This window comes from Brienomyrus brachyistius, unplaced genomic scaffold, assembly GCF_023856365.1.
Source record: "Brienomyrus brachyistius isolate T26 unplaced genomic scaffold, BBRACH_0.4 scaffold34, whole genome shotgun sequence".
Lineage (NCBI taxonomy): Eukaryota > Metazoa > Chordata > Actinopteri > Osteoglossiformes > Mormyridae > Brienomyrus > Brienomyrus brachyistius.
The window spans coordinates 1093259-1110013 of record NW_026042309.1 but is presented as its reverse complement, the minus strand read 5'-3'; the positions used below and the strand labels follow the sequence as shown (position 1 = coordinate 1110013).

Below are 16755 nucleotides of genomic sequence, written 5' to 3'. Positions count from 1 at the left end.
AGGGAGCTGACGGAGATGCCGATGGAGACAAACCCATCAGCCTGGCCTGTGTGGCCCCGGCCCTCACTGCAGAGCTCTGCTGTCTGGATGTGGCCGGATCAGTGTGGCTCCAGGGCCAAACAAGAGCTGGTGTTAAAGTGGGCGGTAGCCTCTCCGGTCATACCTGGTCACAGCCACACCATACTGCAGGCCACTGGGGACAGGAGGGGATGACACACGCTGACAGGCTCACAAAGTGCATGGACACACTGACACTACAGATCTGTCTGAATATCTTTTTACTCTTGTTTTGTTTAATGTTCTGTCTGTAAAATATATTACCTGTACTTGTTCAGCATTGGAAATAAAAAAGTGTGATTCAAGTGTTTAGTTTGACTTTTACTTCGCTGCACCAGTTAATATATTTTGATGAAATTATAAAATTACACAGTTTTGTCTTTGACGCCCCCCCCCCCCCCAATAGCTTTGATCCCCCCATTTCTAAATTTCTCACATCGCCACTGTTAATGATTTAAGTGTTATTGCATTACCGCGTTTTACATGCACGATCATGCAGAATGTGTGTGTTATAACCGAATTGCGGTTATTGTTACTAATTATTAAGTCACATAGATAATTTCCCCCAAAAAACCTACGATGTGCCGCTGAGTCCGTGTCCATTTTTTGCATGAAACGGAGCTGATCATCTCCTGCCTGTAAACGAAAGTGAAATTAAGTGTCGGGATTTTAAAGGCAGAGTCGCCATTTTATTAAGATTCTGGAATAATGTAAAGGTATTCTATGTTTCAAGGTAAGATTATATTAATAATAATAATAATAATAAAATTGATATGTTTAACACAGCCTACATATATTGCGGGATTTAAAATTTTCAGTATAATTAAACATTAAATATACGTCCGCACAGCACAGTAGGTTACTGTACGTGTATCAGAAGAGTTTTCGAATTAACATCAATAATATTTAATTACTTACACTCAGGCATGAGTTCGCCTAATATACTGTGCTGTAATACTAAGGCTGTAATATTTTGCTATATTAAGTTTTTCTTTTTTAAGTGTTGGGGATTAATGCTAGTGTGCCGAAACATCCGGGTTAAACTCAAGGATTAACATTTTATTAAATGGTTTAAAATTACAGGTTTTTACCACGGATCTGTTCTGTGTTCTCCAATCTGAAATGTGCTGATTAATTGTAGTTATACTTTGCAGTCGTATTTAAACTGTATAAAGCAAATAGTTCGCAAGTCTGATTTTAATAATCGGTAAACAATAAGTCAAACACAGCCCACAGCGCAGCTGAATAACACACACACACACACACAACACAATTAATACTGTAAACGACTCTGTTGTGAAAGGCGCTATATATATAGGATTAATTGTGTTGTGTGTGTGTATAAGTGTAAGTGTAAGATGGCAGCAGAGCCATCGAGCAGGAATGAATCACACATCGCTTACACCTACCGGGGTAAATACGGAGGGGGGGTCACACATTTCACCGGAAAATAAACACACTGTGTGATTTTAAAGACACAGACTTCACTCTTACACAGACGGCGGGTTTGCGCTTGTGGTAACGAAGCATTTTAGGCAACGTTTCCTCTTTTCCCCTGGGAGAAGCAAGGTAAGCGTCCATTTCCCCAGAGAAAGACAAGACAAGACAGGTGTTCTAACTCTTTCTGTTAGAAGTTATTCTTGAAAAACAAGTTATATAAGTGACCAATGAAAACATGTTTGTGCAGTTCAACCATGGTACAATAATATTATGGGTGAATCATGGACAGCGTATTTGAATCTCGGGATGATTAGTCCATACACGATCAGAATCAATCCGTACACCAATCACCCCATATGTATGTCCACTGGGGGCGGGGGTTGGGGCCACTCCGCCAAACCGTGAGTAGTGGAGCCGAACAATCACAACAAATCATTAACAGTAATAAGCTAGAAAGAGATCTCTCAATGGAGGAGATTGATAATTTTATATCGTCCAAGGCGTCTAGGGATTTATCAATACCATCGATACGAGCCAAAATTCGGTCCAGCACAGAATCGGCACCGCCAGCGTCAGAGTCATCGCCTTAGTGACTAGCGGATACTTGTCGAGCCGATTTTTTTTTCTTGTCAGTGTTTTTCTTGTGAGTGTGAGGTGAGGAAAAAATGGGAAAATCTTTGTGACTCTGACATGGTTAAAGTATATATACTGAACTGTTGTAATAGCGATTTGGAGGTTAAATGGTGGAGAAATTAAATAGTTGGGAGCTGAGCGGTCGTCCTGTACGAGATCACGTGACTTCTTGGCTTCTGATGAGTCACACCTGTTCTCAGGTAAATAGCCAGGTAGGATAGAAAACCTTACTGGACAGTAGCTCTCCAGGACCGGAGATGGAGACCCCTGCTGTACAGTGCTTGACATGGTTTTCAAATTATGATACAATTTTTATAAAAACACTTTACAATGTTACAAACATGCACAACCTACTGGAAATAAAGCATTAAATTCTATCCCCAAACTTGTCACTACTTTTAGGTCCCTTGGAAATCAGCATTTATTGGCCAAGTATGTGAGCGAATACATACAAGGAATTATATTCCGGTCGATGGTCTCTCAAGCACAACAGTGTAAAAACAATAACAATCTACAATTTGAATATGTAATATGGATTTATATTTATAAATATAAAGCTAATTGTAAAAAAAAATGTATAAAAGTGTTATTTGTATGTATAATATGTTTATCCATCCATCCATCCATTTTCCAATCCGCTTATCCTATTGGGTCGCGGGGGGTCCGGAGCCTATCCCGGAAGCAATGGGCACGAGGCTGGGAACAACCCAGGATGGGGGGCCAGCCCATCGCAGGGCACACTCACACACCATTCACTCACACATACACACCTATGGGCAATTTTGCGACTCCAATTAGCCTCAGCATGTTTTTGGACTGTGGGGGGAAACCGGAGTACCCGGAGGAAACCCCACGACGACATGGGGAGAACATGCAAACTCCACACACATGTGACCCATGCGGAGATTCGAACCCAGGTACCAGAGGTGTGAGGCAACAGTGCTAACCACTGCACCACCATGCCGCCCCTATAATATGTTTATACTATTTATAAATATAAATATATTTATGGATATATATATATATCCATGTGTACATATCTATATATATACATACATACACACATAAAGTGTGTAAATGAACAATAAGATATAGTAAACAATGTAAATCTTATATACAGAAAATACAAAGATTACAGAAATATATCCCACAGACTGTACATACAGTGCAGTTGCAGTGCTGTAGGTGTTTAGCAGTGTGACAGATCAGCTGTTTAGGAGGGAGATGGCGAGGGGAGAGAAGCTGTTCCTGTGTCGGGTGTCCTGGTCTGCAGGCTTCTATATCGTCTGCCAGAGGGCAGCAGGTCAGAAAGTCTGTGTCCAGGGTGTGTGGGATCTGTGATGATTTTCCTGCCATTTCCCTGGATCTTGAGAGAGACGGGTTCTGGGTGGAGGGCAGGGGGGCACCGATGATCTTTCTGCTGTCTGTACGGTCCGCTGCAGTCTCTTCCTGTCCTGTTTGGTGGCTGCTCCATACCAGACTGTGATGGAGGGCAGGGGGCACCGATGATCTTTCTGCTGTCTGTACGGTCCGCTGCAGTCTCTTCCTGTCCGGTTTGGTGGCTGCTCCATACCAGACTGTGATGGAGGGCAGGGGGGCACCGATGATCTTTCTGCTGTCCGTACGGTCCGCTGCAGTCTCTCCCTGTCCGGTTTGGTGGCTGCTCCATACCAGACTGTGATGGAGGGCAGGGGGGCACCGATGATCTTTCTGCTGTCCCTACGGTCCGCTGCAGTCTCTTCCTGTCCGGTTTGGTGGCTGCTCCATACCAGACTGTGATGGAGGGCAGGGGGGCACCGATGATCTTTTCTGCTGTCCCTACGGTCCGCTGCAGTCTCTTCCTTTCCTGTTTGGTGGCTGCTCCATACCAGACTGTGATGGAGGAGCAGAGGACAGACTCAGTGACTGCAGTGTAGAACTGGATCAGCAGCTCCTGTGGAAGACTGTACTTCCTCAGTTGTCTCAGGAAGTACATCCTCTGCTGGGCCTTTTTGAGGATGGAGGAGATGTTGGTCTCCCACTTCAGGTTCTGGGAGATGGTGGTACCCAGGAACTTGAAGAACTCCACAGTAGACACCGGGCTGTCTGATATGCTGAGGGGGAGCAGTGATGACGGACGTCTCCTGAAGTCCACTGTCATCTCTACAGTCTTGTGCGTGTTCAGCTCCAGGTTGTGCTGACTGCACCAGAGTACCAGCCGCTCCACTTCCTGCCGGTATGCAGACTCATCACCATCCTGAATGAGTCCAATGATGGTGTCGTCTGCAAACTTCAGGAGTTTTACAGCTGAGTTCCTGGAGGTGCAGTCATTGGTGTAGAGGGAGAAGCGCAGTGGGGAGAGGACACATCCTTCAGGGGCACCAATACTGAGGGACCGTGTTTCAGAAGTGACCCCCCAGCCTTACTTGCTGCTTCCTGTCTGTCAGGAAGCTGGTGATCCACTGGCAGGTAGCTGGTGACACGTTGAGCTGGGAGAGTTTGGAGGAGAGGAGATTAGGCACAATGGTGTTGAAAGCCGAACTAAAGTCCACAAAGAGGATCCTGGCATAAGTTCCTGGACGGTTGAGATGTTGCAGGATATAATGCAGCCCCATATTCACTGCATCATCCACCGACCTGTTTGCCCGGTAGGCAAACTGCAGGGGATCCAGCTGGTGTCCTGTAATGTCCTTCAGATGGGCTAAAACCAGGCGTTCTGAGAATCTCATGACCACAGACGTCAAGGAGACAGGTCTGTAGTCATTCAGTCCTGTGATGGTGGGTTTCTTGGGGACGGGATAATGGTGGAGTGTTTGAAGCAGGAGGGAACTTCACACAGCTCCAGGGATCTATTGAAGATGCGGGTGAAGATGGGAGCCAGCTGATGAGCACAGGTTCTGAGGCAGGAGGGGGAGACACCGTCTGGTCTGGGGGCTTCTTGGATTTCTGTTTCTGGAACAGCCGGCTCACATCCGCTTCGTGTATTCTGAGTTCCAGGGGGGAGGGTAGGGGGGTATTAGGTGCGATGGAGGTTGTTGTTTTTGTACTGTACTGTGTAGATGTACTTTGTTTAAGTACATCTGCCCTCCCCTGGTCTGCTGGAATATCACTGCTGTATACATGCACCCACTGCAGTCATCTACGTTCACTGACAAATATAGTATGACCAGACGCTTCCGTGCACGACCGTCCACAGCCCCAAAGCAGAAGTATGAATTAGCCCTGGGTTCCTGTGCAGTAAAGATGATTATTCTGGGATGGGCATTCTGGCATTGATTTTGGTGTTTTACAAGCCTGGATGGGTGTATAAAAAGGATAGATAGTATGGAAACATTACACTGCTCACAAACTAATGCAACAAATTGGCTAACTGTATTCTAAAACAAAATCTGAATTAATTATGTTTATGATTAGCAATTTTTCTCCCGTTATTAATAATATTTTAGATGTTTAAACATCCATCCATCCATCTTCTACCTATTTTCCGGGACATGTAGTGGGGGCAGCAGTCTAAGCAGGGAAACCCAGACTTCCCTCCCCCCAGCCACTCCTAATCCCGAGGCTTTCTCAGACCAGCCAAGAGACATAGTCACCAGGGAGGTGTCCAGGAGGCATCCTAAGCAGATGCTCGAGCCACCTCATCTGGTTCCTCTCAATGCGGAGGAGCAGCGGCCCTACTCTAAGTCTCTCTTGAATGACTGAGCTCCTCACCCTGTCTCTAAGGGAGAACCCAGCCACCCTGCGGAGGAGCAGCAGCTCTACTCTGAGTCCCTCCCGAATGACCGAGCTCCTCACCCTATCTCTAAGGGAGAGCCCAGCCACCCTGCGGAGAAGCAGCGGCTCTACTCTGAGTCCCTCCTGAATGACTGAGCTTCTCACCCTATCTCTAAGGGAGAGCCCAGCCACCCTGCGGAGGAAATCCATTTCGGCCGCTTGCACTTGCGACCTCATTCTTTTGGTCACTACCCACAGCTCATGACCATAGGTGAGGGTAGGAACGTAGATTGACTGGCAAATCGAGAGCTTTGCCTTTTGGCTCAGCTCTCTCTTCACCATGACAGACCGATGCAGCGCCCGCATCACTGCTGACGCCGCACCGATCCATCTTTGGATCTACCACTCCATCCTTCCCTCACTCGTGAACAAGACTCCAAGATCCTTAAACTCCTCCACTTGGGGGAGGACCCCCTCCCCGACCTGGAGAGAGCACTCCACCTTTTTCCGGCTGAGGACCATGGTCTCGGATTTGGAGGTGCTTATGCTCATTGCAGTTGCTTCACACTCAAATGCGAAGTGCTCCAGTGAGAGCCGAAGGTCACGGTCTGATGAAGCCAACAGAACCACATCATCTGCAAAAAGTCACCAAACCGGACACCCTCAACGCCCTGGCTCTGCCAAGAAATTCCGTCCATAAAAGTCTAGTCCTTCTCCAACAGAGAGGTGATATTCCATGTCCCTAGAGCCAGCTTCTGCAGCTGAGGATCAGACCGCCAAGGTCTCTGCCTTTGCCCACCGCCCAACTCACACTGCACCCGACCCCTTTGGCCCCTCCTATGGGTGGTGAGCCCATTGGAGGGGGGGCCCACGTGCCTTCTTCAGGCTGTGCCCAATGTGATAGAAAATTCTTGATTATGCTAATCAGTAATGAATAATGGAATATAAATAATTATGCAAAATGCATTACCTAATCAGTAATTAACAATTGAGTTTATAATGTGTTGTTGATTTACCTATAATGATTGAAACAATATAATCTCACTTGAATCAGTCTGATGTATCAAGCACAATGTATTAATGCAAGCTTGCTTACTGTAAGTAAAGGGATTTCTATTTTCTATGAAGGAACTAACGTTTGCCATAATGCAGCTTGCTCAGCAAGGGCCCGGATCAGCATGACCTGGAAGTGAGATAAAAGTAATTGGGTAATTGGATAAATTTAACTCGACTCAGTATGAAACCGCAAAGGAATTTCTGTGCTGATAAGCAAGCCTCAATAAGCAGAAGTGCCTGGTGTCTACAGACACCTGATCCTTTTCTTTGAACTGTCTGATGACTGCATTTTTTTTGCTATAAGAGATGTATACACTTGTTGTTCGGGGAGCAGAACACGAGACGCATGATTGCTGAGTGTCTGTTCCCTTTGAGCTCATCGAATAATAAAGTTCTGTCAAACACTTAAACATCGGACTTAGAGAAATTTCCTCCACACCGACCAGGCCCCATGGGTAAAGGCCTGGCTCTGGGAGGAAGGGAGGACAGTGACCCAGGGGAGGGAAAACGTGAATCCATGTTTTTACTCATCATAAGGGGTCTAATGAGCCGCAGTTCGTCTGCTTCCTCACCCAGGACCTGTTTGCCTTGGGTGACCCTACCAGGGGCATAAAGCTGAAACACTGGAATCACTGGAACACACAAACCCCTCCACCACGATAAGGTGTCGGCTCCAGGAGAGGATGTTTATACATATATTTATAAAAGAATGTGGCATTCGAATTTTGCACTAAACCTCTTTACTATGTGTAATTCTACACATGGAACTTAACAGAATGGAGACCCAATTCATCAGTTTGATGTAAAAATGCTGAGTACTCGATATTGTGTATTTATCTATGTATCTACTTACCCTTCATGTTCACAGAGGCCCCAGCAGGAATCATCTGGTCTGGATCAGCATAGAAATGGATGGATCTGCTTCTGAAATGGGCCCCCCTGTGGGGTGTAAGAGAAAGAGCCCTGAGAGGTAACAGTGTTACAGCCCACTAGCATGCATGTAATAATAATAATAATAATAATAATAATAATAATAATAATAATAATAATTGACACTTTTATTGATCCCCGTAGGGAAATTGTCTTTACGCCTCCCAGAACTTGCTCTTTTTTCATAGAGGAAGTTGTCTGTGAAGGGCTGCCACCTGCAGCAGCGCCCAGGGAGCTGGGGGTTAAGGGCCTTGCTCAAGGACCCACAGGCTGAGGCTGGGTCTATAGTCTCTCTGGGTCTATAGTATGAAGGAGGGTTTGTTTCCTCTCGCTGCCCACAGTGTCCTGATGAAGAGAGCAGACTCCCCTGTACCCAGCTGTGTTTCCCTGAAGAGTGACGCGTCAATGGAGCCCCCAGTCGCCTTCAGAGAGGGACCTTTTCCTACAGATCAAAGGTAAATGTGCATTTAAACAAACACTGTTAATGACATTCAGACTCTCAGTCAGATGGCACAGAGACACATACAAGCTATGAGGAAAAAACATTTATAATGAATGCACCAATTTTTACCTTTAACAGATTCCATCACCTTGAGAATTTAAACAAAAGTTTTGTCTGTATTCTATATAAATAACATCTGAGGTAAATGGATGAGGATTACTGTAAAACCTGACTTTCTGAGAGCTGGAATTGGAAGTTATTTAATCGCAAAGTAGATTTTAAATTTCAGTCCTCAGCACAGAGCTGGAAATAAACTGGTTTGCCTGTTTTCCCCCCTGCATGTCCATTAAAGAATGACTCGACAATAGATTGTCGTCTTGTGAGACGGATGTTTCTGTTTTGATAACAAATAATTTCACTCTCATGAATTCATTTGATCGTACTCAGACGAAGGCTTTAGTTTAACATGTTTAGTCAAACTGTGTGGCTTAAACAATAAACTACTGTCATCAGACAAAAAAAGAGAAAGACTATTGGTTTCTTTGCCAAAGGTGACATTTAAATACTTGCTGATTCAGATAATAATTAATGTGACACTGTAGTGGTTCTCATCCCCTGAGTATAAAATAAGATGATTTGTTGATCCAAGAGGGGAAATTCTCTTGTGTTCTGCAGCAAACTGATGTTATTTATATGATTAAAAACAGAGAGCAGCTTTTACCGCATTAAATATGGGACGTTAAGGCTGGCTGTGGGTCCTGCACATCGACAGCAGGCATTGTGGGGTCTAACGGCAGCAGGCAGGAAAGATCCTCAGTAGAGCTTCTTAGCTCACGGTGGGGGAATGAACCGGTGGCTGAAGGTGCTCCAAGATAGCGCCCCCTGGAGCCTCGGCTGGGTTATGGACCGGGACAGTGGGGCAAGTGCCCTGGGGCCTCAGGACATTAGAAGCTGTGTGTTGCAACATTTATAGTGTAAGCCATGAAATGCGCCCCCCTGTGGGGTGTAAGAGAAAGAGCGCTGAGAGGTAACAGTGTTACAGCCCACTAGCATGCATGTCTCTCTGGGTCTATAGTCAGGCCATAGGGCACTTGGTACACGCTGGCCGCCTGGGGTAGTTGGCACGGTTTTTCGAAACTCTTGCTGGATGTGGTATCGTAGCAGCACATCCAAATCCTCAAACCTGCTCAGAGCAGGTTTGTTCTGCGTAAACTAGGATTAGCTCACAGACTTAATAGTGTCCGTGCAAGGAAATGGGTTCAGTCATGGCCTCGCCATTCATATACGTAAAATCAACAAACACATACATACATACACAAACTCATACATACAAACATATATATATATGAATGAAATGTCATGTTTGTACTTTAACTTGATTGTATTTTATCTGTAATTATGACAATAAAAGAATGATGAAACACTGGAACCGTAATAATACATTCAAGTGATAAATACAATAACTAAAAACTACTTACACATTTAATTTGTCGGACACTTTTTGCCAGCCGTCTTTTCTGGTTTGGGTCGCTTTTGATGTGTTTCCTTTAGTAGATACTAAATCTTTGAATTCATCATACTCTTCTGTAGCATTCCCCTCGGATTGATGGCCGAAAGACATGACTGATGGTTCACGATTTATTTAAAATAAATTAATTACCAAAAAAAAAAAACGTAACCAACGTAAGAGCTTGTGTCTTTACCAGGGGGGGGGTGCTTAAACCATTTACAAAATATCATAAAGCAAAAGACAAACACGTTCTCCGCTTAGCTTAGCTTAACGATGTTCTGGTAACTGAAAAAACTGGAAGTCCCTCAAAAATAAGGGGTCTCACTATATAAAACTACATAAGCATAAATGAATGTATACAAATGAATACAGAATACAAACGTATATTTAAAAATATGCAATACGCACCTCAATATGTTTTGTAACATTAATTAGTCTCATGTCAAACCTTGGGGTTATTTACACTCCCACCAAAATTACGTGTGTTCCAAGCAATACCCACAAGCACAAATAATTTTCAAATCTGTATCATTTGGAAAATAAAGCATAAACATCAGTGAAATGTACTTAAGTAGCTTCTAATAACAAGACTAACCTCTGCACTGGACGTTCTAGCACTGACAGCTTACCAAGGCGTTCCCCTTTCTCGCTAAGTCTCCTATCTCCTATACATATTTTACCCTTTCTTACCAGTCCATCTTCATCAGTGACAGTCTCTAAAATCTGTCCCAGTGTCCATTCACATCTGGGTAACCAGTCATCCACAAGCATCACTGTATCTCCCGCTTGTACATTTCTCTTCGGTGTGTGCCAACGCTGTCTTGCAATAATAATGTGGAGATGCTCCCTTTCCAGTGACTCCAAAATTGTTCTGCCAGATACTGTACTCTGCGCCATCTCCTTTGTCCGTAAAGGTCCTCCCTAACAAACTTCCCTGGTGGAGGTAGAGCCATGTTGGACTTCATTGTAAGTAGATGATTGGCTGTGAGTGGTTCCATACTATCAGGGTTGCACAGGTTGTCCACAGTAAGTGGGCGACTGTTGAGTATAGCCATAACTTCATAAAACAACGTTCACAGAGAAGTATCGTTGAGTCTGCAAGAGGCCAATGATAATGTGGAGTTCAACACACTCCTTATGGTCCTTATCTGGCACTCCCACACACCTCCGGCGTGACAGGAGTGAGGTGCGTTGAAAACAAAATCACCATGGTTTTCGGATAGAAAGGTGGTGAGTCTGGGAGTGTCAAGTTCTTGTAAAGCTTTATTCAATTCATTCTTTGTCCCCACAAAGTTGGTGCCTTGATCACATTGGATTTTTCGAACAGCACCATGAATTGCAATGAAATATCTCAGACCATTTATAAAGGCATCAGTGGACACATCCTCTAACATTTCACTATGGATCGCTCATGAGCAGAATATCTTTTATCTTTTATGCTGCTTTCTTCCCTCTCTAGTGGTAAAGGGACCAAACAGTCCATGCCACACTATGAGAAAGGTGGGGAGGGCTCTACACCTTCCTTTGGAAGGTCACTCATCCTTTGACCTTCTGCAGGTCTTCTGAGTCTCTGGCAAGTGACACACTGCCGGATAAAAGATGCAACTGCTCTGCTTATTCCAGGAGTCCAATAGCCATTGGATCTGATTTCATTGATGGTAAAGCCCTCGCCTTGATGTTTTACTTTTTCATGATAATGACTAATTATCAGCTTAGTCACATGATGGTTTTTTGATAAGATCACTGGGTGTCTGAGTAAGTTGGAGAAGGATGATCGACTGAGCCTTCCTCCCCCCCGATTATGCCATCTGCATCTAAAAAGGCATCTACTGTAGGTGCTGCACCTTGGGATGATCTGGCAGCCGACCTCCCTTTTTCAGTAACTGTATTTCTTGTTTGTACACCTGCCTTTGGAGGTGTTTGACGATGACACGCCCTGCACTTTCCAATGCACTTACATTAGCGGGGCCATTTATTTTTCCTTTAACTCCTCGCAAAAGGCATGAAATGGCCTTAGTAGCCTGCAACCATGATGAGAACTCGGACAAGCGGTCAGCAGCACTACACCCCTGTATGCAGTGTTCCAGTTCTTCTCACCTCTGAATCACCTATTAGAGGTTCCAATACTACATCTGTTATTATCGGTATTTCCTGTTTCCAGAGGAACACAGAACCACCAAACCAATTTGAGGAAAACAACTCATTTATGGTTTTCCCTCTAGAGGCATTGTCTGCTGGATTCTCTTCCGTTGAGACATAAAGCCATTGTTGAGGATTTGTACTGTGGCGAAATGTCTGAACCCTATTGGCTACGAACATGTGAAAGAGTCATGCATCATTATTTATGTAGCCTGGAACTACTTTGGAGTCAGTCCAGAAGAACTCCTCCACATTCAAATAGCTAAGCTCTTCTCTAAGCATATTGCTGACTGTAAGTGAGACTACTGCCACTGACAATTCTAGCCTTGGTATGGTGGCCACCTTTGTGGGAGCTACACGGGACGTTCCTATGATGAGGGCACAATGGACCATTCCTTTCTCATTCTTGACTCTCGGATAGGAGCACTGACCATACCCTAAGGTGCTTGCATCAGAGAAGTGGTGTAAACCTCTCCTCATAACCCTTCCAAAATTGAGAGGTAAGCAGTATCTATCTATGTTCATAGTCTTTAACTTGACAAGGTCCCTTTGCCAGCTCTCCAGCTCCTCTGGCAGTGGGTCGTCCCAGCCAGTACCTTGGCGACACATTTCCTGGAGGATCCTTTTCCCTTTAAGGAAATATGGAACAAGGAACCCAAGAGGATCGAATATAGAAGCAATGGTAGACAGTAGTTCCCGCCGTGTCATTGGTGGTTCCTTTAGAGTGATCTTAAACTTAAAGCAATCACTTTCTGTCTTCCACTGAATCCCCAGCGCTCGTTCCAGGGGGCTGTCATTGAAAGTGATTTCCTTTGCCTTACCATCTGCAGCACGCTCTCATGAGGGTGTGCTCTGTGAAACAGCATGGGTGTTTCACACAAACTTGTGAAGATGAAGGCCACCCTTTGCACATACCTCTCTTGCCTCCTGTGCTAACTGAATGACCTTCTCCACAGTTTCCATGCTTGTGACTCCATCATCCATGTAGAAGTCTCTTTCAATAAACTGGGACCCTAATGGATGAGTGTCTGCTCTCATTAGCTAAGCGTTTAAGTCCATAGTTTGCACAGCCAGGAGACGATACTGCTCCAAAAAGATGTTCCTTCATTCGGTATTCTTTAGGCTGTGGACTCATGTCTCCATCTTTCCACCACAGGAAGCGCAGATAGTTGCGGTCGTTCTCCTTGACACGGAACTGATGAAACATTTCACATGTCATTGAAACATTATGTCACATGTCAGAGCAATGTGATGCTGCCAGAACCTTATGAGAACGCCAGTTAGATTATTAATTATGTCTGAACCTGGAAGTAGATGTTCATTTAGGCTGGTACCATTGCCCTTTGCAGAGCAGTCGAACACAACACGCAACTTACCTGGCTTTTTTGGATGGTAGACACCATGGTGGGGAATGAACCATCGTTCACCATGAGTGCCAAAATCATGGACCTCTTCAGCATCACCTCTCTCAATGATATCCTTCATGTTTGCAGTGTAATCTTGTTTATATTTCTCATCCTTGCAGAATTTCCGCCCTAAATGTCTGAGCCTGACTTCAGCAAGCTGCCTGTTATCAGGTAAATGTGGCCGTTGTATAAAAGGAAGTGGCATTTCATAACGTCCTTGGTAGTTTTCCTTTATACCTTCCTTGAGCCTGTCCAGGATAATTAGATCCTCTTGTGAGTTTGCCTGAAACTCTCCTCTGACATCCTTGAAATCCAACTCTAGGACTTGAAGTATATCTGTTGGTGTTATTTGAGGCAGTTCCTATACCGCAGCTCGGTGACATAAGGCGAATTCTGTGGTTGTATCAAGCTAAGGTGTTGGGCAGCCAACGATACTCCATCCTAAGTCTGTTAGCACAGCATATGGTTCATTGTCTCTACCTAGTATCACCTGTCTAGGCGCCAGCGATCCTGAACAGTTGTACCCAATTAAGAGTCAAACATCACAGCTGAGGAGGGGTGGTATCTTATCAGTTATTGCAGCAAGGTGACTCCAGTGTTTAGCAGTTTCGTGCGTTGGAATGTGATCACGATTGAGAGGTATGCAGTCTTTGGTGTATGCAGGAGGGAGAGCAATGTGCACCGATGAATTGTAACCCCTTACACAGAGTCCTGATACTCTCTCACTCTTCATCACCATATTCTCTCCCAACATGGTGGTGAGTTTCAGCTGCACTGGGTAAGTGTCCATTTGTAATTCATTGCTCACCTCTTTGTCAGTGAAAGTGCTGTCACTGTGCGTGTCTAATAAAGCATATGCAAGTTGTTCCTTTGCTGGATCTTTGACACAGGATACCCACACAGGTACAATCATGGAGGTGCTATGTGACTGTTCTTGACTGGTGGCATTAAGTGACATAGCAGCTGTAGTTGTGTGTAGCTTGTAGCTCTGATTATATCAGGCACAGGTTGGTCTCTACTTCCATTCTTCTCATAGCTGTAATCATGAACACTAGTGGGGTGCCTTCTCCTGCATACCTCACAGCTATGGCGACGACGGCATTCCTTTGCACAGTGACCTGCTTTTAAACAAGCATAGCTCAGCTTATTGTCCTTTACATATGAACTTCGGTTCTCAGGAGACGTTTTCATAAGCTCAGGACATCTGTGGAGTTGATGCTTGTTACACTGCCCATACTCTGTCGTTAGTTGATGTCTCTTTATCCCTGCCAACAGTGGCTTGAGTGCTGAGAACATTAGCCCTGTTTCTTTTAGGTTCCCTTGTGATTATTTTATCCTGGTGTGAATCCACTGAGTGAAGTGCATGTAGGCAGGTGACAGGATTGCATGCAATTTCTGCCTCAATTGATATGAATCTGGCAAAGTCTTGGAAAGATGGGAATTCGCCACCTTCCATGAGGGCTACCGTAACCCGACGATTCCAGCGCAATGCTAACTAGTCAGGTAGCTTCTGAATTAATGTTTGATTTTCCTCACAGTCACTCAGTATGTCTAGGCCCTTTGCATGAGGCATAGTTTGCAAACAGGCATTTAAAAATCAGAAAATGTCTGTAACCCTTCGGCATCTTTGGATCGTATTTGTGGCCATTTTGAGAGCCTCTCCGGAAATGCCCTTTGGATGATGAATGGCTGACCGTGTGGCTGACCGTATGGCTGACCGTATGGTTGACCGTATGGCTGACCGTATCGCTGACCATATCGCTGACCGTATGGCTGACCGTATCACTGACCGTATGGCTGACCGTATCGCTGACCGTATCACTGTATGGCTGACCCTATGGCTGACCGTATGGCTGACCGCATGGCTGACCGTATGGCTGACCGTATCGCTGACCATATCGCTGACCGTATGGCTGACCATATGGCTGACCGTGTGGCTGACCGTATGGCTGACCCTATGGCTGACCGTATCACTGACCGTATCGCTGACCATATCGCTGACCGTATGGCTGACCGTATCACTGACCGTATGGCTGACCGTATCGCTGACCGTATCACTGTATGGCTGACCCTATGGCTGACCGTATGGCTGACCGCATGGCTGACCGTATGGCTGACCGTATCGCTGACCATATCGCTGACCGTATGGCTGACCGTATGGCTGACCGTGTGGCTGACCGTATGGCTGACCCTATGGCTGACCGTATCACTGACCGTATCGCTGACCATATCGCTGACCATATGGCTGACCGTATCACTGACCGTATGGCTGACCGTATCGCTGACCGTATCACTTACCGTATGGCTGACCGTATCGCTGACCATATCGCTGACCGTATGGCTGACCGTATCGCTGACCGTATGGCTGACCGTATCGCTGACCATATCGCTGACCGTATCACTGACCGTATCGCTGACCGTATCACTGACCATATTCCTGACCGTATGGCTGACCGTATGGCTGACCATATCACTGACCATATCGCTGACCGTATCACTGACCATATCGCTGACCGTATCACTGACCATATCGCTGACCGTATTCCTGACCGTATGGCTGACCATATCACTAACCATATCGCTAACCGTATGGCTGACCATATCGCTGACCGTATCACTGACCGTATTCCTGACCGTATGGCTGACCGTATGGCTGACCATATCACTAACCATATCGCTGACCGTATGGCTGACCATATCACTAACCATATCGCTGACCGTATGGCTGACCGTATCGCTGACCATATCGCTGACCATATCACTGACCATATCACTGACCGTATTGCTGACCGTATGGCTGACCGTAACGCTGACCGTATGGCTGACCGTATCACTGACCGTATCGCTGACCGTATCACTGACCGTATTCCTGACCGTATGGCTGACCGTATGGCTGACCATATCACTAACCATATCGCTGACCGTATGGCTGACCGTATCACTGACCATATCGCTGACCGTATTGCTGACCGTATGGCTGACCATAACGCTGACCGTATGGCTGACCGTATCACTGACCGTATCGCTGACCGTATCACTGACCGTATTCCTGACCGTATGGCTGACCGTATGGCTGACCATATCACTAACCATATCGCTGACCGTATCGCTGACCGTATCACTGACCATATCGCTGACCGTATGGCTGACCGTAACGCTGACCGTATGGCTGACCGTATCACTGACCGTATCGCTGACCGTATCACTGACCGTATTCCTGACCGTATGGCTGACCGTATGGCTGACCATATCACTGACCGTATCGCTGACCGTATCGCTGACCGTATTCCTGACCGTATGGCTGACCGTATCGCTGACCGTATCACTGACCATATCGCTGACCGTATCACTGACCATATTGCTGACCATATCACTGACCGTATCACTGACCGTATCGCTGACCGTATCACTGACCATATCGCTGACCATATCGCTGACCAAGCTTATTC

General features: G+C 45.6%; 1 protein-coding gene across 4 annotated transcripts in view; it reads left to right on the top strand.

The window, feature by feature from the left end:
• Positions 1–662: 662 nt before the first annotated feature.
• The window catches only part of LOC125721541 (NACHT, LRR and PYD domains-containing protein 6-like), a 166540-nt gene continuing 150447 nt past the window's right edge, over positions 663–16755 (top strand). For 2 of the 4 annotated variants that reach the window (XM_048997478.1, XM_048997477.1), the window contains exons 1-3: positions 663–790; positions 7748–7849; positions 8151–8264. In XM_048997478.1, the coding sequence (XP_048853435.1) occupies positions 7788–7849; positions 8151–8264 (176 nt within the window). In that variant the 5' untranslated portion in view covers positions 663–790; positions 7748–7787. Of the gene's footprint in view, positions 791–3973; positions 4346–7747; positions 7850–8150; positions 8265–16755 lie in introns of those variants that run through there. The other 2 variants (XM_048997475.1, XM_048997476.1) reach the window with 2 other exon arrangements.